The sequence below is a fragment of the Anolis sagrei genome, chromosome 6 (assembly GCF_037176765.1).
Source record: "Anolis sagrei isolate rAnoSag1 chromosome 6, rAnoSag1.mat, whole genome shotgun sequence".
Lineage (NCBI taxonomy): Eukaryota > Metazoa > Chordata > Lepidosauria > Squamata > Dactyloidae > Anolis > Anolis sagrei.
Genome location: NC_090026.1, coordinates 55,526,876 through 55,548,227, shown reverse-complemented (window position 1 = coordinate 55,548,227; position 21,352 = coordinate 55,526,876). Strand labels below are relative to the sequence as shown.

Sequence of the window (21,352 nt, the reverse complement as noted above, 5' to 3'; positions counted from 1 at the left end):
TTCCGGTCGTCTGAGCGCTTCCTCCCTCGGAACGGAAGTGAGAGCTGCTTGTTCACAACATAGAGAGGGGGGAAAGCGGGGAGGGTTCAGGTAGGTTTGACTGAGATGGACGTTGTTGTTTTCTAGGTTCTTGTGGGTTTTTTCGGGCTATAGAGCCATGTTCTAGAGGCATTTCTCCTGACGTTTCGCCTGCATCTATGGCAAGCATCCTCAGAGGTAGTGAGGTCTGTTGGAATTAGGACAGTGGGTTTATATATCTGTGGAATGGCTGGGGTGGGGCAAGGAGCTCCTCCCTGCTGCAGCTAGGTGTGAATGTTTTAACTGATCACCTTCATTAGCATTTGAAGGCCTGCCTGAGCCTGGGAAAATCTCTTGCTGGGAGGTGTTAATACGTGCCTGGTTGTTTCCTCTCTGTTGTTTTGCTGTTGTAATTTTAGAGTTTTTTAATACTGGTAGCCAGATTTTGTTCATTTTCATGGTCTCTTCCTTTCTGTTGAAATTGTCCACATGCTTGTGATGCAGGCGAAACGTCAGGAGAAATGCCTCTAGAACATGGCTCTATAGCCCGAAAAAACCCACAAGAACCTAGTGATTCCAGCCATGAAAGCCTTCGACAATACGTTGTTGTTTTCCACTCCTCGAGTAAGGTACACCTTTCCCCCTACACCAGTGGTTCTCAACCTGTGGATCCCCAGATGTTTTGACCTTCAACTCCCAGAAATCCTAACAGCTGGTAAACTGGTTGGGATTTCTGGGAGTTGTAGGCCAAAACACCGGGGGACCCACAGGTTGAGAACCACTGGTGTAGGGGGAAAGGTGTATTTCAGGCTGGATCTGTTTTGTTGTTCATTCGTGACCTCCCACGCCAGAGCTCCCTGTCGGCCGTCACCACCCCCAGCTCCTTCAAGGTCAAGCCAGTCACTTCAAGGATACCATCCATCCATCTTAGAATCATAAGAGTTGGAAGAGACCTCATGGGCCATCCAGTCCAACCCCCTGCCAAGAAGCAGGAATATTGCATTCAAATCACCCCAGCCTCTGTTTAAAAGCCTCCAAAGAAGGAGCATCCCCCACACTCCGGGGCTGAGAGTTCCACTGCTGAACGGCTCTCACAGTCAGGAAGTTCTTCCTAATGTTCAGATGGAATCTTCTTTCTTGTAGTTTGAAGCCATTGTTCCGTGTCCTAGTCTCCAGAGCAGCAGAAAACAAGCTTGCTCCCTCCTCCCTGTGGTTTCCTCTCACATATTTATACATGGCTATCATCTTGCCCTTGGTCGTCCCCTCTTCCTTTTTCCTTCCATTTTCCCCAGCATCATACTCTTTCTCTAAGCTTGGTCGGCCCCTCTTCCTTTTTCCTTCCATTTTCCCCAGAATCATACTCTTCTCAAGCTCGGTCGGCCGCTCTTCCTTTTTCCTTCCATTTTCCCCAGGATCATACTCTTCTCTAAGCTTTCCTGTCTTCTCATGATGTGGCCAAAGTACTTCAACTTTGTCTCTAGTATCCTTCCCTCCAATGAGCAGCCGGGCTTTATTTCCTGGAGGATGGACTGGTTGGATCTTCTCGCAGTCCAAGGCACTCTCAGAATTTTCCTCCAACACCACAGTTCAAAAGCATCTCTCTTCCTTCACTCAGCCTTCCCTAAGGTCCAGCTCTCACATCCGTAGGTTACTACAGGGAATACCATGGCTTTGACTAGGCGGATCTTTGCTGCCAGTGTGATGTCTCTACTCTTTACTATTTTATTGAGATTGGACATTGCTCTCCTCCCAAGAAGTAAGCGTCTTCTGATTTCCTGGCCACAGTCTGCATCTGCAGTAATCTTTGCACCTAGAAATACAAAGTCTGTCACGGCCTCCACATTTTCTCCCTCTATTTTCCAGTTGTCAATCATTCTTGTTGCCATAATCTTGGTTTTTTGATGTTTAGCTGCAACCCGGCTTTTGCGCTTTCTTCTTTCACCTTGATTAGGAGGCTCCTCAGCTCCTCCTCGTTTTCGGCCATGAGAGTGGTATCATCTGCATATCTGAAGTTGTTAATGTTTCTTCCAGCAATTTTCACCCCAGCAATTTTCACCCCAGCTTTGCATTCATCCAGCCCCGCACATCGCATGATGTGTTCTGCATACAAGTTAAAAAGGTTGGGTGAGAGTATGTAGCCTTGCCGTACGCCTTTCCCAATCTTGAACCAGTCTGTTATTCCGTGGTTGTTCCAGAAATCCTAACAGCTGGTAAACTGGCTGGGATTTCTGGGAGTTGTAGGCCAAAACACCTGGGGATCCACAGGTTGTAGGGGGAAAGGTGTATTTCAGGCTGGATCTACACTGCCATATAATCCAAATTATCAAAGCACCTAATCCACTAAATTATATGAGTCTATGCTGCCATATAATCCTGTTCTTGTTGTTTATTCGTTCAGTTGCTTCTGACTCTTCGTGACCTCATGGACATGGGGCCATTCTGGCTTTGCTGGGCAGGGAGTTCCAGAGTTGAGGAGCAGCCACCGAGAAGGAAAGCCCGCTCTCTCATTCCCACCAATCAAGCTTGAGATGAAGGTGGGTCCAAGAGAAAGACCTCTCATGAAGATCTTGGGGCCCTGGCAGGTTCATACAAGGGGATGCAGTCGACCAACTAGCCTGGACCTGAAGGCTTTAAAAGCAGGGGTCCTCAAACTATGGTCCGAGGGCCGGATATGGCCCTCCAATGTCATTTACTCGGCCCTCGCTCAGGGTCAACTTAAGTCTGAAACGACTTGAAAGCACACAACAACAATCCTATCCCACCAACTAAAAGCAGGCCTACACTTCCCATTAAAATACTAATAAGTTTATATTTGATAAAATTGTTCTTCCTTTTAATTATCGCATTGTTTTAAAGTTTTTTTGTACTACAAATAAGATATGTGCAGTGTACATAGGAATTCATTCATGGTTTCTTTGGTTTTTTTCAAATTATAATCAGGCCCTCCAACAGTTTGAGGAACTGTGACATGGCCCTCTGTTTTTCAAATTATAATCAGGCCCTCCAACAGTTTGAGGAACTGTGACATGGCCCTCTGTTTAAAAAGTTTGAAGCCCCCTGCTTTAAAGGTTATTATAGCCAGCACTTTGAATTGTGCCCAGTAACAGACTTGCAGCCAGTGGAGCTGTTGCAACAGGGGAGTTATCTGCTCCCCATAGCCAGCCCCAATTAGCAACCTAGCTGAAGCTCTTTGGACCAGCTGAAGTTTCCGAGCACTTCAGAGGCAGTCCCGCATAGAGCATGTTACAGTAATCCAGATGGGATGTAACTGTGGTGTATACCACTATGGCTAAATCTGGCTCACTCAAGGAACGGGATGTAAACTGTATAATCCAGTTCAAAGCAGATGTGGATTTTCTGCTTTGATAATTGGGATACTGCAGTGTAGAAGCGGCCTGAATTCTGCTACAATTTAGAACAGGGGTCCTCAAAGCAAGGCCCAGGGGCCAAAAACGACCCTCCAAGGTCACTTACCCGGCCCTCGCTCAGGGTCAACCTAAGTCTGAAATGACTTGAAAGCACACAATAACAACAATAACAACAATCCTATCTCATCAGCCAAAAGCAGGCCCACACTTTCCATTGAAATACTAATAAGTTTATATTTGTTAAAATTGTTTTTCATTTTAATTATTGTATTGTTTTTAACTGTTTTTGCACTACAAATAATATATGTGCAGTGTGTATAGGAATTCATTCATTTTTTTTTCCAAATTATAATCTGGCCCTCCAACAGTTTGAGGGCCTGTGACCTGGCCCTCTGTTTAAAAAGTTTGAGGATCCCTGATTTAGAACATGTCAACAATGGGATTTCTGAGTATGAAGTCAAGTGTACCCCTATCTTAAAAATGCCCTTGGGTCTACAACTACCAGAACACACTATTCCTGTCCCACTTCACACAATATAGTAATATTAACCCATTACAAAGTGTTGCATAGCACCCCATACCAGTCATCTAGGCGAGGCATTTTTTGCCCTTCCTTCAAGCCAGAGGAAGATGGGAAATCTCTCCCTAGAGACTCAACTTACATGGCCACAGAGATGCTGCAAGATTTTCTCACATCCAATGATGATTCATTTTAGAAAACCTCAATGTATATATAGAAGCTCTGGTGCCCATACCCAAACAAAGCAGGCATGGAATTCATTCAGAACATTTCATTTTTGTGGAGCTTGTTTCCAAAAGGCATCAAATCCCCCTTACCACCCCCCACCCCCCCCCCCCCCCGGAAAGAAAAATGGCAGCACATTATTGTCAAGGACTAGAATATTATATACAGATCCAAACTATCAAAATATATCAAATCATGTGGGTACAGGGGAATTGTGTTTTATAGCAAAGGAATACATAATCTCTACCCATTTTTTTCAATTCCTGTACAATTTGTTCAGATGGATTTGGTACGTTTTGGCAACAAGCTGAACTGTCATGTACCACTGGGATGAAGGTAGAGGCTGAATTTAGGGAAAGAATACCATTGAAATGGCTGCACATGCAACCAAACTCAATTTTTTGTTGTGCATTAGCAGTTTGCCTCAAAAATGGCTCCTGCAAGGACACAATATTGAGATCAAATGCAAAATCTCACTACTTGGTATGTGTCGACTATACTTCAGTGAGGTACAACCACCTCTCCAGCCTTGATTATCAACAGTTTCCTGCTTTTCTCCTTCCTTCAAAATGCTTCCCTCCCCTTCAACAGCATCATCTCAAATACAGAACTTTCCTATACATATTCTTCAGACTTCCGCGTCCTTTCTCCAAACTACCACACACACACAGCCTCTACAGGAGAACTGTGATCTTCCCTGATTTCTAAATGCCCATAACATAAAGGCCAAAAGTGCCTATAACAGTAAAGAGGAGGCAGGATAACAAACTCCTTAACTGAGAGTCCAGAGTTTGTTTTTTTTGCATTGTGAGCTGTGGGAACCATTTTTCTGACAAGTGACTAGCAGTAAATAATAGTGCAATCAAGGACTTCAGCATAGTTGTACTCCCCCGTCCCATCCCAAAAGGTAGAAGCAAATATGCTTTTCTTTCATCTGTAAAAATATTTAGTTCTTGCATTTAAAATTAGGATTCCAAATGCAAATAATCAATAGTTCTCCACTGCTGTAGCCCAGTGGCTAAAGACCTCCGAGTCTAATGTTTGTTCCCTGTCTACTATCTGTCTACTTTTGCATGTGACATAGGTGTCAGAGGGAAAGTGCTGAAAAAGTTACTTAAACCTTATTCTATTCCCATGTTTCCATCAACAACTTCATATCTCAATGCTCTGCATTAATTAGTAAGAGTGCTATCGTTCTTTCCCTTGCTGTTTAGCCAAATTCCTCCTTTTCCTCTTCTCATTTGGATATACGAGGGGTATTTTTTAAGTAAGGTCCGTTTTGTTGTAGACACTAGTAGTTCACGTGAATACCACAATGAGCGCATGTGTTGTGTACCGGCATGCCTCGGGAACACCTGTGCTCAGTTTCCGCTCTGTAGCTAACCTGTACGGTTCTGTTCTGTGCTTTAAAAATGTTTAATGTTTGAACAAGCATTCGGTTAACTCGGTGCAATGAATCTGATGATCAAGGACTGGTAATCACAGACGATGAAATTGGACTGCGTTTTTAGTTAAGAGATGCATTGGTTCGATATTGGTGGCCCAATATTGTATATTATGTATGTGTTTTTATGCTTTTTATATTGAATATTGTTGATTATTGTAGTGTTGTAAACCGCGTTGAGTCGCCAATGTAGGCTGAGAAACAGCGGTATACAAGCGCAGTAATAATAATAATAATAATAATAATAATAATAATAATAATAATTTAAGACTATCAACTCACCCGCCCTATGTGAGATTTGCTCAGTGATATGGTTTTTGTCAGCAAGGAACCTGCCTGCTGCAGAAATTCATCGACAGATTTGTGAAGTGTACGGTGATACTGTTATGAGTGAAAGCAAAGTGCGTAAGTGGGTATGACAATTCAAAGATGGCCGTGACAACGTCCATGACGAGGATCACTCCGGTTGCCCTTCTTTGATTACAGTGAACTCTTGGTTATCGGAGCAGGCGGCAAGTTTTTATAAAGAGGGTATTTTAAAATTGGTTCAGAGGTATGATAAGTGTTTGAACAAGCTTGGCAACTATGTCAAAAAATAGAGTGAAGTATGTACTTTCTGAAAATAAATTTACTTTTTTGAAATAAACTTTCGTTGTGTACTTATGTTCAAACGGACCTTACTTAAAAAATAGCCCTCGTATTTTTTAAAACAACACCTGTCCCACATACATCTTATATGTGTTTCCTCCCAAACAATCTACTTAAGCATTGCCCAAAATATTGCACTATTCAGTGGCCACAGCAACTTAGATTTTTTAGAACAAAAAAGTTGGCCATCACAACTATCTCACTCAAAAGAATGCTGAACCATTTTTAAAAATAAAATACAGAAATATACTGCTATGTGTTATATCATTTTAGTGTATTATCTAGGAAATTAAGGTGAATGTTGTAGAGATTTTTTTAAAAAATCGACAATAGTACAGTGCCGGAAAAAAGACATTTCAAACAGATCCAGCTTTATATAATTTTTACTAAGGTTGAAAACAAAACAAGTATTTCATACATAAGGATTGTGCAAGCATTTTAGAAGTAGCACATTGACAACCAAAAACCTAGCTATTTGTAGTAGTACTGGCAATTCAAAAAACGTAATAACTTCGTGTCTTTAGAAAGAAAAACCAACAAAATCCTAAATTCATAAAAGATTTAAAGCTCTTCAGACACACATATCATAATGAATTCCTCTGCAATACTTGTCTGCTCTTCCGTGGTTATTACATGATCACAGAGATTGTTGCAGTCAAATTGTGCAAAAAAGTTGCTATAACGCTGCACCCAGATACTGGAATAACTGTTGTATTTTTTTTTTTTTTAAAAAACTGTCTCAGCAGAATGCAAGCAATAGTCCTCCACAGTGAAAGACTTACTGGCTTCCCTCAATATGACTACAAATGGCAAACTCTCCGAAGCTAAATGCTCTCCCCTGTGCTACTAATATAGGATATTAGTGACTAAACCCTAAGGTACTCATTATATGATACATTTAAATTAAAATATGTAAAGACCAAGCTACTGTATTTCTGCTAGTGTCTACTTGACAGTTCCTCTGTTAGAACTGTGACCTCAAAACTGTACCCAAAGATTGTAAACATCATAAAAACCCTTGAAAATAAATAATTCTTGCTGTGCCCATGTATTTGAATACCTACCTTCCCCACAAGATAAAGGAAACAAGGGCAAAAATGTGAAAATCTCACAGTCATAATTTATCTTTATTCTATTTATCAGAATTTATCTTCATTCTTTATTCTATCAATTTCATACATACTAGCTGCTTGGGGAAATAACTTATAATTTCATTCAAATATTTCATAAAAATCAAAGTCCAAATCAAACTTTTTTCACGTTCCTTCAGATATTTATGAACATCTGTATACATATATTTTTTTTCGCTCAGTCTCTATATAATCTCAATGTAATTGAGATTGTAATTGATGTCTAATGTAATTGATGTCTAAAATATTTGAAAACTACGTAAGACTTTAACTGTACCTGCTTTTAAGCAGTTTTAGCTGTAAACATTAAGAATAGAAATATTGCCCTATAATGCCACAATATGTTCTTCTTTGTAACATTTTGCTTATTAAAGTGCCATTTAGAAGCTAAGAGCAACTGTCCTTGCCATAAAATTACAGACTTCATAAATGGGGCTATGTCAAGACATTTTAAACATTTTTAGTTAGCCTTAATCTGGATACACAGATCCAAGGACTTAAACTGTTTTTTAAAAAAGCTTGGTACCACTGAGAGTGCATGTAATCTTAACTGGAAGTATTCTGGTTTGAAAAAAATGAAATACACAATTTAGAATATACTAGAGAAAGAGTTAAGTGGGAAATTTAAATGGGGACCTGAACATTACATAAACATTGAGGTTCATTTGACTAACAGAATGGGCTATATCAACTAGCATGTTAGTCACAGCACAGCGTTTTGCATGTATGCTAATATTTCATTAGTCAAAACAAGAGGTGCATTTTCCAATATGTCAACCTTTTTATCTATATTCTATTATGAAAACAAAATATACTTAAACATCTCAGTGTGAGATGTTCTTTCATTGCCAGCACCAAGGCATTTGATAACATTATTACAAATCAGATAGCATATACTTCTTAAATTCATCATGAATCCACCAGTAAGAACAGCTGCAGTATCTCAATTGAACATTGGCCTGCTCTCGTGAACAATCACTTTTATTGAAAATCATTTGTTATACAAACTGAAAGGCAGCACACCATTTTTTTTCCTGTTCCCAGACAACATTCATTGTACATTTACACAGCACCGATCATTAAGAGACACCATATGCAACTGAAAAGACTATATACCTATAATGTTGCACTGAAAGTGACTACATCCCAAATGCTCTGTCATCCTCAGCACTGCCTCTCAGCTTCAGAGATTCAAGAATTCATTCCACCAGAAGTTGTACACTATCAGTTTGTTTCTGTGGTTGCTGCTGGTGGTCATATTTCCTTGCTAGAAAAATAAATGCATTTAGAAATATTATGATATAACAAAGGGAATACCATGTCATATCTAATCTTTCAATCTTAAATATGTAAACTGTCGTAGGCCTGCCCAGAATAAAAGTTGTCAATTTGACTAGAAGCGTAACACAGAGTTTCATTGCAACTATAAGGAACCCTCTTTATTTATTCACTAGCTGTCCCCTGCCACGCATTGCTGTGGCCAAGTCTGTTGATCTGGAAAATAAAGTTATGAGAAAGTGATGGTTTCTAATATATGTAATGTCTTGATGTTGTGAGTAAACAGTATTTCTTGCTGTTTCTTTGTTAGTGTTGATGTGGAGATTGTCTGGTTTGCCCACCCTGGAACATGCAACATATCATTGTCCTTCTTCAGAGGTCCCTTTCAAATCTATGATACTATGTGTGTGTGAATCATATCTATCTATCTATCTATCTATCTATCTATCTCTATCTATGGCTAGATGGCTCTTTGTCAGGAGGACTTTGATTACGTTTTCTTGCCCTGGTGAAGCAAGTTGGACTGGATGGCCGTATTTTATGTTGGTCATGCGGGTTCTGTGTGGGAAGTTTGCCCCGATTCTGTCGTTTGCGGGGTTCAGAATGCTCTTTGATTGTAGGTGAACTATAAATCCCAGTAATTATAACTCCCAAATGCCAAGGTCTATTTCCCCCAAACTCCATCTGTGTTCATATTTGGGAGTATTGAGTGCCTGTGTCAAGTTTGGTCCAGATCCATCATTGTTTGAGTCCACAGTGCTCTCTGGATGTAGGTGAACTACAACTCCCAAACTCAAGGTCAATGCCCACCAAACCCTTCCAGTATTTTCTGTTGGTCATGCGAGTTCTGTGTGCCAAATTTGGTTCATTTCCATCATTGGTGGTGTTCAGAATGCTCTTTGATTGTAGGTGAACTATAAATCCCAGCAACTACAATTCCTAAATGACAAAATCATAATTTTTAAAGTGATGGTCACTTTTTGTGTTGTGAGATGTTTTGTTGCCAAATTTGGTGTGATTTTGTTCATTGGTTCTTCTGTTTTTAAGGTACTCATTATGTACAGATCATTTATATATATATAGATTTTACCGTGCATTGCTCGCCTTTCATTTAAATTTACAGTGTTAGTCATATTAAACTGAGAATATGCTATTCACAAAGCAACCAAAATACCCCTGTAGGTTATACTTATTTTAATACTGTTTATACTAATGGCAAACTTTTTCTCTGAAGTATCAGCCCACACAGCCAAAATGGCACCTTCCATATAACAAGAGTGATGTCAACAGGTATACAGAAATACCAAAAAAGTTGTATGATAAAGAACTTTTTGAGGAGTGGAATTCTAGCTCTAATTCATGATGATGAACAACGATTTTGTTGTGACGACTGACCACTGTAATTATATGACTGTGTTTTGCTGTTTTAATGTTTTAATGTAATATGGAATATGATGTTTTTAATGATTGTTTGTGATATTGTTGTTGGAAACCGGCCTGCGTCCCTCAATGGAGCAGAGAAGACAAAATCTCTCTAAATAAATAAATAAAAATTCAATGAAAACTAAACATTTTCAGTGACAACAGAAGATGAAATATCTGTTGTGAGAAAAGACTAGAAAGTTAGAGGAACAGAAGAAGAGGTGGTGGTGGAAGAAAGTGTTCTGAAACGGTGCATGGCTGAAATCCTGAACAGAAGCATGATACATTACAATAATTTAATGCATGACCTTAAATTATATAGCTTCCAGCCCTGACCTAGGGTGACTGGGATACCATTCCAAGTTCACTATTATAGAAAGAAGTATTTCAAGCATCATGAACTAAAAGAAGGTGAAGAAAAGGTTACAATAAAAGCACTTTTATAAGTCTACGCAACCAGCACAAATTTTGGAGCGGTTTCGCAGCCTGCTATGTATGAAGGTAAACTATGTCTCAAGATTCACCAGCATAGTAAGTCAGTGTGTGACCCTGGAATTTGTTACCGACACAACCCATACCATTTTATTACTAAATTGTAATGAAAATCCTTGATACCCAAACAGCAAATGTATACCTACCGATAGAATACATCTCTAACTGCTGTCGTAGACGAATTTTTTTCACACTGTCATAGAAGTTTGGTTCAGTTGGCATTTCAACAGCTGGAGGTAGTGTAAAAATCCTCATGATCTTCCTTTTATTTCTGAAATTTGAATGAAGAGATATATAAAACAGGAACATTCTCCTTGTAAATGGGGTCACCCATAAATGGGAAGCTCAAATTATTATTGTTGTTGTTTATGTCTATTTATACTCCACTTTTTCTCTCCATAAAGGAACTTCACAAAAGTACTGGAATTGTGCTGGGCTACAGCACAATTAGTTCCAGTACTTTTAGGAAGCAAATTGTAGCACCCATACAGAGGCGGCCCTAGGTAATTTTCAACAGTAAGCAAACAGTATTTTGGCGTCCCGTCCCGTCGTCCCCCCCCCCCCCAAACTAATCACTGATATATATTTTCTGTTCGTCATGGGAGTTCTGTGTGCCATATTTGGTTCAATTCCATCATTGGTGGAGTTCAGAATGCTCTTTGTTTGTAGGTGAACTATACATCCCTGTAACTACAAATCGCATATGTCAAGGTCTATTTTCCCCCAAGAGCGCATCAAGAGCACCCCTGGGCAAAATCAACTATACTGCAAATGCTTACTTTGTGTAATGGGTTGAGCCGCCCCTGCACCCATATCCAACACCACCATGTGCCTCTAAAACAGCATAGTCCCTGTCACCTTGTCCTCAAACCTTCATGCAATGAACAGAATATCCTCAGTCAGAATCTAAACACAGTTAGTCAAATTCAGTTCCTTCATGTGACTGGAATTATTTGGCGGCATGGAGAAACCTAAACACTTTCAGTTAAACATGTAGATCCGGTATCATACCTTGTATCTAGCTTGTAAACATTTGGGAGTGGTACCAGAATTAGCTGGCAAGGCCAATATGCAGGGGTTTTTTTTAGTAATCTGGTATTATGCTATATAGTAAAAATACAATTATAGCAAAACTATGCATGGAAGTTCAATCTAAGCCTTGAACATGAACAGCAAACATATAGTACAACCCCTGTATTCACAGGACCAGTATCCATAGTTTCATTACATACATCGGACAAATGTCTTCTTAGACATCCCTTAGATCTTCTAGTGTAACTCTACGGTATGCTTCTGCCAGAAGTTGATGACAGAACCGCAGTAGAAGTTGTTCACTTAATAGAATTAGCTATTTATCCATGATTTTCACAAACTTCAGTAAGCCTAGGAACATATATCCTAATGATAGTGGCCATATTCTATTGTGGTGCACAAGACATAGTCTTGCATACAGGGAAGGCCCCAAATCAAGTATTACTTTTGTCTGAAGACATTAAGTAATTTTGTGTATGTCTCAGTTCTTCCTTATCTTTCTCTCTCTCCATGTGTATGTCTCTCTCACACATAGAATCATAGAATCAAAGAGTTAGAAGAGACCTCATGGGCCATCCAGTCCAACCCCCTGCCAAGAAGCAGGAATATTGCATTCAAATTACCCCTGACAGATGGCCATCCAGCCTCTGTTTAAAAGCTTCCAAAGAAGAAGCCTCCACCACACTCCGGGGCAGAGAGTTCCACTGCTGAATGGCTCTCACAGTCACGAAGTTCTTCCTCATGTTCAGATGGAATCTCCTCTCTTGTAGTTTGAAGCCATTGTTCCGCGTCCTAGTCTCCAAGGAAGCAGAAAACAAGCTTGCTCCCTCCTCTCTGTGGCTTCCTCTCACATATTTATACATGGCTAATATTTATACATATACACACAAACATATATGGAATAGCAATTTTGCCTACTTTAAAGAGCTACTGTAAGGACTGAAGTCATATAATGTGCCTACAACATTTTGAATTTTGTACAACTTGCATATGTTTTTTATTTTATTTTCTACTTAACCACTAATGTTGCATATGGTATAACTAATCTATATCATATTTCTTTTGATGAGTGTTTCCAAATGTATACTGTACACACAATAACATCACTTTAGTTTTGATCAAAACAAAAAACACAGCTCAATGAAAAAATATATTTTACAAATAACCTATTTTTTCAAAATGGCTAGTAGTACACACAGGGAAGATTCGAAATGATTTGAATTCAGATTTGAATTAATCAACAGTCTAAAGGGGATTCATATTCCTACTTTCTGAAAGTGTCCAGATTAGTGCCTAACCACTATGAGCAGCATTTCTACAGTTCTCTGGTATACCATTGATACAGCACTAGAAGTTAGTCCAGCAAATGTTTATGGTTTAGGTTCCTAGATATTAATAAGTCTTTTTAGAAAGAAACTGTCAGCTTCAACCAAATAGTAGAGACGGAATATAGATAATGCCTCCTCGTGGCATATGAGATAGTCATGTACAATGCCCCGGGAGCAAAAGTTCTACTGGCTGCCAACCCATTTCCAGGATACTAATTTTGACCTTAAAAACCTTATACAACTTGGGTCTAGGTTATTTGAAGGACCATATCTCTCTGTATGAGGAAGAGGAGGACCTTCTCTTTGCTCCACCACCCCTCTTAAGCATATTTGTGGAAGCAAGGGAGAGGGCCTTTTCAGAGGATGCTCCCAGACTTTGAAACTCCCTCCCAAGAGAGGCCAGGATGGCCCCATCCCTGCTTGCCTTTCACAGCCAGGTGAAAATGTCCCTCTGCCATTGGGCATAAAGAGAATGATGTGAATATGGGGTGAGTGGGATGTGGGGGGCTGTGTATTATCATTAACTGTCATTTAAATTGTATTTTAATTGTTATGTTCCCAACACAAAGCATTGTTTTTAATTTTTATACTCATACTAGCCGTCCTCTGCCATGCGTTGCTGTGGCCCACATGGAGGTTCTGTGTGGGAGGTTTGGCCCAATTCTATCGTTGGTGTGGTTCAGAATGCTCTTTGATTATAGGTGAACTATAAATCCCAGCAACTACAACTCCCAAATGTCAAGATTCTATTTTCCGCAAACTCCACTGGTGTTCACATCTGGGCATATTGAGTATTTGTGTAGAGTTTGGTCCAGATCCATCATTGTTTGAGTCCACAGTGATCTCTGGATGTAGGTGAACTACAACTCCAACACCAAACCCTTCCAGTATTTTATGTTGGTCATGGGAGAACTGTGTGCCAAGTTTGGTTCAATTCCATCGTTGATGGGGTTCAGAATGCTCTTTGATTGAAAGTGAACTATAAATCCCAGCAACTAAAACTCCCAAATGACAACATCATTTTTTAGAGTGAAGGACATATATTGGGTTGTTAGGTGACTTGTGTCCAAATTTGGTGTCAAATCATCCAGTAGTTTTTGAGTTCTGTTAATCCCACAAATGAACATTACATTTTTATTTATATAGCTTTACATGCATTTGCTTTATTTTTAATTTGTATTCTTTCATGTTTGCTGGTAGCCACCTTGTCCCTATGTCGGGAGAAAATTGGGATAAGAATAAAGTAAATAAATAAAGTAATAAATGTTCAATAGTTGGATATATTACAACCTTTTGGTTGGATATATTACAACATAATAACTGCATATTAAAAATCTTTGGCATTTGTAGATGTGGGTGTTCTTTTAAATTATATCCCTACTAGCCGTCCCCTGCCACACGTTGCTGTGGCCCAATTCTATTGTTGGTGGGGTTCAGAATGCTCTGTGATTGTAGGTAAACTATAAATCCCAGCAACTACAACTCCTAAATGTCAAGATTCTATTTTCCCCAAACTCCACCAGTGTTCATATTTGGGCATATTGAGTATTCTTGTAGAGTTTGGTCCAGATCTACCATTGTTTGAGTCCACAGTGATCTCTGGATGTAGGTGAACTACAACTCCAAAACCAAAAGACACTGCCCACCAAACCCTTCCAGTATTTTCTGTTGGTCATGGGAGAACTGTGTGCCAAGTTTGGTTCAATTCCATTGTTGGTGGGGTTCAGAATGTTCTTTGATTGTAGGCGAACTACAAATCCCAGCAACTACAACTCCCAAAGGAGGAAATCATTTTTTCTTTGAGTGAAGGACATACATTGGGTTGTTAGGTGTCTTGTGTCCAAATTTGGTGTGAATTCATCCAGTGGTTTTTGAGTTCTGTTAATCCCACAAATGAACATTACATTTTTATTTATATAGATGGTGAGGAATCTAATCAAGAGTCAATGTGATTGGCACCTTCATGCTTTCACTATTGCAAAATGAATAGTAATACAAAGTTAGAAAAGGAAATATTTGTTAGCCATCATTCAATGCTAAAAAAAAACGTCTTACAAGTTTAGTTATACATAAACATGTATTTTTAGGGTACCAGCTTCCAAGAAAAATATATCACTGAAAATATAGTAATCTTACACCACTGTATATCTAATCCATATTCATATTCTATATAGGTCACCATCCCTTCTTCATTACTCTCTCTCTCCTTTTCCTTTGTAGTTCTTCTTTTAAAATACATTTTTAAAAAATTATTTGCCTAAAATAAAGGCTTCAGCTGACACCTCAAGCAAAGCTGGAAAAGCAAAGTCAGATGAAAAACTCCTACTGGATCTAGGAGTGGGTCTCAGGACAATAGACATGCTGAAACACACCTGCTTTACACTAGCCAATGGTGCTAACATTTGGTCAGCCTGACATTTCTAATTTTCATTTTCTAAGGGCAACCCCAATTACTCAAAGCCAGCAAAGCTGTTTCCTTAGTGAATATTAGCTGGCTGTCACAATAGAACCAGCACTCTTTGATTATATCCTATCTTGGATACCATTGTAAAAAGACTTGTACTACTGAAATGAATTGACATATTCTTTTTACCTAGATTGAGATTCAGATTATGAACCCAACCTGCAACCGGTTCCAAACATTTGTTCATGAATTCTACCATCCCGTGAAAATGTGAAGAAAAGGGAAACAGAGAGAAGTGTCATAGAATCATAGAGTTGGAAGAGACCTCATGGGGCATCTAGTCCAACCTCCAGCCAAGAAGCAAGAATATTGCACTCAAATCAAACCCCTACAGATGGCCATCCAGACTCTGTTTAAAAGCCTCCAAAGAAGGAGCCTCCACCACACTCTGGAGCAGAGAGTTCCACTACTAAACAGCTCTCACAGTCAGAAAGTTCTTCCTCATTTTCAGATGAAATCTCTTTTCTTGTAGTTTGAAGCCATTGTTGCGTGTCCTAGTCTCCAGGGAAGCAGAAAACAAGCTTGCTCCCTCCTCCCCATGGCTTCCTCTCACATATTTATACATGGATATCATATCTCCTCTCAGCCTTCTCTTCTTCAGGCTAAACATCCCCAGCTCCTTAAGCCGCTCTTCATAGGGCTTGTTCTCCAGACCCTTGATTATTTTAGTCGCCCTCCTCTGGACACATTCCAGCTTGTCAATATCTCTCTTCAATTGTGGTGCCCAGAATTGGACACAATATTCCAGGTGTGGTCTAACCAAAGCGGAATAGAGGGGTAGCATGACTTCCCTAGATGTAGACCCTAGGCTCCTATTGATGCAGGCCAAAATCCCATTGGCTTTTTTTTTTTTTTTTTTTTGCCGCCATATCACATTGTTGGCTCATGTTTAACTTGTTGTCCACGAGGACTCCAAGATCTTTTTCACACGTACTGCTCTCAAGCCAGGCATCCCCCATTCTGTATCTTTGCATTTTGTTTTTTCTGCCTAAGTGGAGTATCTTGCATTTGTCACTGTTGAACTTCATTTTGTTAGTTTTGGCCCATCTCTCTAATCTGTCAAGATCGTTTTGAATCCTGCTCCTGTCCTCTGGAGTATTAGCTATCCCTCCCAATTTGGTGTCGTCTGCAAACTTGATGATCCTGCCTTCTAACCCTTCATCTAAGTCATTAATAAAGATGTTGAACAGGACCAGGCCCAGGACGGAACCCTGCGGCACTCCGCTCGTCACTTCTTTCCAAGATGAAGAGGAAGCATTAGTGAGCACCCTCTGGGTTCGTCCATTTAACCAATTACAGACCCACCTCACCGTAGTTTTGCCTAGCCCACATTGGACTAGTTTCCTTGCCAGAAGGTCATGGGGGACCTTGTCGAAGGCCTTACTGAAATCCAGGTATGCTACATCCACGGCATTCCCTGCATCTACCCAGCTTGTAACTCTATCGAAAAAAGAGATCAGATTCGTCTGGCATGACTTGTTTTTGATAAATCCATGTTGACTATTAGCGATGACCGCATTTGTTTCTAAATGTTTGCAGACCACTTCCTTAATGATCTTTTCCAGAATCTTGTCTGGTATTGACGTGAGGCTGACCGGACAGTAATTGTTTGGGTCATCCTTTTTTCCCTTCTTGATGATTGGGACCACATTGGCCCTCCTCCAGTCTGCTGGAACTTCTCCCATTCTCCAAGAACTCTCAAAGATGATTGCCAATGGTTCCGAAATGACTTCCACTAGTTCCTTCAATGATGATTAAGATGTAGCCCTTTCTCAAATAGCATCACCTGGCCTAATTCAGATATAAGATCAGTTTTCTATTATGGCTGTAGCATAATGACTGAATAGCCTCACTGAAGGTTTGTTCCTCTTATAGTATATACATTAAGAACCAACAGCATTATTAATAACTCAACACTAAGCAAAAATAGAAAGGAAACAATAATTAATACTTCATATGATATTGCTAATCAAAGCAGCGAACTATACAAAAGTAGCCCAATGAACTCCAGAAAAGTCATTTTGACAATGCCACCAAGTCTCTTGGAATTAAATATCTGTAAAACCTGAGCTACAAAAGAATACAAGGAAGTTTTTGCTTCTATGCGCGTGGGCAGCAAGCTCCTCAAAGTAAAGCAAGGCTGATAAACCTTTGATCTTCCAGAGGTTTTGGCCTTCAAATGCAAAAAGACTCAACCAGTCATGGCCAGTGGCAAAAGATTTGTGTGTGATGTCATCCAAAACATACAGAGGGCCTGAGCTTCCTTACCATTCCTGAAATTATTTACACTAGCTATGCAATACAAACTTATTCGCCACAGCCCTGCCACGTACAACCAGGAACTTAAATACTAAAAAATGACAAGACACTTCTCCATGTCGCATATGTAAGAACACAAACAAGCCCACTAAAAACTTAGTGATAAGTGTATTTGTTTGTCCCCTATCAACTTATGGCTATCCCTCCCAATTTGGTGTCATCTGAAAACTTGATGATCATGCCTTCTAGCCCTTCAGCTAAGTCATTAATAATATATGATTCAAACACACACAGATATAGTATCATAGATTTGAAAGGCATCCCTAAAGAAGGACAATTATATGTTTCATGTTCCAGAGTAGGCAAACCAGACAATCTCCACATCAACACTGACAAAGAAACAAAACAAGAAATACTGTTTACCCACATGCATAAAGAAATTACATATATTAGAAACCAACACTTTCTAATTACATTATTTTCCAGATCACCAGACTGGGCTACAGCAATGCATGGCAGGGGACAGCTAGTAAATAAAATATACCTTTATCCCCCAGAGGTTTTGGCCTTCGAATACATGACTCGACCAGTATGGTCTCAGCGGTGGCTGGGAGAGCTTTTGCACAATTAAAACTTGTGCGCCAGCTGCGCCCGTACCTTGGGAAGTCGGATCTGGCCACGGTAGTCCATGCTCTTGTTACATCCCAAATAGATTACTGCAACGCGCTCTAAGTGGGGTTGCCTTTGAAGACTGTTCGGAAACTTCCATTAGTCCAACAGGCAGCGGCTAGATTACTCACCGGAGCGTCATACAGGGAGCATACCACCCCCCTGCTGTGTCAGCTCCACTGGCTGCCGATCCAGTTCCGAGCACAATTCAGAGTGATGCTTTTGACCTACAAAACCCTATACGGCTCCGGCCCAGCATACCTGACCGAACGTATCTCCTTCTACGTCCCACCTCAAAGTTTAAGATCTTCTGGGGAGGCCCTGCTCTCGGCCCCACCTTTATCACAAGTGAGACTGGTGGGGACGAGGGACAGGGCCTTCTCGGTGGTGGCCCCTCGCCTGTGGAATGCACTCCCCGGGAAGATCAAGTCATCAACATCCCTCCTCTCCTTCAGAAGGAAGTTAAAAACCTGGATGTGGGACCAGGCCTTCGGGTAAGCTGGTAGATGGACAAAAGACAATGACGACCCGAGTAGGAAAGGACAATGATGATGCTAGATGGATTATGGATTTATGAATTGACCACAAGATGATTTTATTCCCGCGACTGCATTGTTTTGATTGTTTTAACTAGTTATAACTGTTGACGTTATTTTGTAATTTTGTATATTGTATTTTGTGAATTGTTGGGCATCGAATTGTGCCTTTTGTAAGCCGCCCTGAGCCCCCCCCCCCGGGGGTTGAGAAGGACGGGGTAGAAGCACCCCAAATAAATAAATAAATAAATATGGTCAGTGGTAAAGGATTTGTGTGTGGTGTCATCCAAAACATACAGAGCGCCAGATCATAGAATCATAGAATCAAAGAGTTGGAAGAGACCTCATGGGCCATCCAGTCCAACCCCCTGCCAAGAAGCAGGAATATTGCATTCAAATCACCCCTGACAAATGGCCATCCAGCCTCTGCTTAAAAGCTTCCAAAGAAGGAGCCTCCACCACACTCCGGGGCAGAGAGTTCCACTGCTGAACGGCTCTCACAGTCAGGAAGTTCTTCCTAATGTTCAGATGGAATCTCCTCTCTTGTAGTTTGAAGCCATTGCTCCACGTCCTAGTCTCCAAGGAAGCAGAAAACAAGCTTGCTCCCTCCTCCCTGTGGCTTCCTCTCACATATTTATACATGGCTATCATATCTCCTCTCAGCCTTCTCTTCTTCAGGCTAAACATGCCCAGCTCCCTAAGCCGCTCCTCATAGGGCTTGTTCTCCAGACCCTTGATCATTTTAGTCACCCTCCTCTGGACACATTCCAGCTTGTCAATAACTCTCTTCAATTGTGGTGCCCAGAATTGGACACAATATTCCAGGTGTGGTCTAACCAAAGCAGAATAGAGGGGTAGCATTACTTCCTTAGATCTAGACACTATGCTCCTATTGATGCAGGCCAACATCCCATTGGCTTTTTTTGCTGCCACATCACATTGTTGGCTCATGTTTAACTTGTTGTCCACGAGGACTCCAAGATCTTTTTCACACGTACTGCTCTCGAGCCAGGCATTGTCCCCCATTCTGTATCTTTGCATTTTGTTTTTCCTGCCAAAGTGGAGTATCTTGCATTTGTCACTGTTGAACTTCATTTTGTTAGTTTTGGCCCATCTCTCTAATCTGTCAAGATCGTTTTGAATCCTGCTCCTGTCCTTTGGAGTATTGGCTATCCCTCCCAATTTGGTGTCGTCTGCAAACTTGATGATCATGCCTTCTAGCCCTTCGTTTTTTTCTGCCAAAGTGGAGTATCTTGCATTTGTCAATGTTGAACTTCATTTTGTTAATTTTGGCCCATCTCTTTGATCCCCCATACCATTCCTGAAATGATTTACACTTGCCAAGCAGTAAAAACCTGGGAGTGACAGTCCTCAAAAAAGGGGCTTTCTCCAAGCTCAGGACTGGCAGCGAATACTAGGTGCTGGAGGCTCTACTTCAGAAGAATTGCAGCCTCTGAGCATCCCTATGCAATTCATCAGGTCTGTGCCTTTAAGTCGAGAGGCGCCTTAAAGGCACAGGCTCTTGTATGAAGCCCCCTCCAACCCAGCAGCGTCAATTAATGTCCTCCGACTGGGAGAGCCCCACCTGCGCGCGTAGACCAGGAGGGCCAAGCTGGCCAATACGGCCAGCAAGTAGACGTTGGTGGCCTCGTTCCACGCCTCATGCACCGAGTAGTCCATCGCAGCCGCCGCCGCTGCAGCTCCGCCGCCGCCCCCGCCGCTCTCGTCCAAAGCTCGGGCCCCCGCCATGTTGGAAACAGCCGCTCCCGGACGCGCGTCCTCCTCAGCACAGAAAGTGAAAGCCTCCGAGTGACGTCACTTCCGGCTGAAGCCTCCCCTCAGCCAGGGCAAATATGGCGGGCAGAATCACAAGCCTTTTCAGGGGCCTTGCTGCCAATAAGAGTCTCTAAGGAAGAGAGATCTTTCAAAGAACCAGGAAAATCTTGTCTCCGTGGTTATTTATTTGTCGTGTCAGGGCAACCAGTCAAATTATATTACATTTCTAACAGAACAAAACAGACAAAATACAAAATTTGTGAGTTTGGTAGTTGATTAAATGTCCTTTGACCAGTATCTGGCCACTTGGAGTGCTTCTGGTGTTGCTGCAAGAAGGTCCTCCATTGTGCATGTGGCGGGGCTCAGGTTGCATTGCAGCAGGTGGTCAGTCGTTTGCTCCTCTCCACACTCGCATGTCGAGGATTCCACTTTGTAGCCCCATCTCGTGGTGCCAGAACGCAGTCTGTTCAGCACCTTCCAAGTCGCCCAGTCCTCTGGGTGCCCAGGAGGGAGTCTCTCATTTGGTATCAGCCATTGGTTGAGGTTCTGGGTTTGAGCCTGCCACTTTTGGACTCTCGCTTGCTGAGGTGTTCCAGCGAGTGTCTCTGTAGATCTTAGAAAACTATTTCTAGATTTAAGTCGTTGGCGTGCTGGCTGATACCCAAACGGGATGAGCTGGAGATGTCTCTGCCTTGGTCCTTTCACTATTGGCTCCTACTTCCCGGCGGATGTCAGGTGGTGCA

The 21,352-nt window shown here is 41.2% G+C and overlaps 1 protein-coding gene across 1 annotated transcript; it reads right to left on the bottom strand.

Moving 5' to 3' along the window:
- Positions 1-6,590: 6,590 nt before the first annotated feature.
- SMIM19 (small integral membrane protein 19) lies at positions 6,591-20,629 on the bottom strand. The gene is made up of 3 exons (XM_060781378.2): positions 20,419-20,629; positions 10,692-10,816; positions 6,591-8,620 (listed from the first exon to the last, which is right to left on the bottom strand). The coding sequence occupies exons 1-3, from the start codon at positions 20,580-20,582 to the stop codon at positions 8,553-8,555; spliced, it is 357 nt and encodes a 118-aa protein (XP_060637361.1). The 5' UTR covers positions 20,583-20,629; the 3' UTR covers positions 6,591-8,552.
- Between the last annotated feature and the right edge of the window lie 723 nt (positions 20,630-21,352).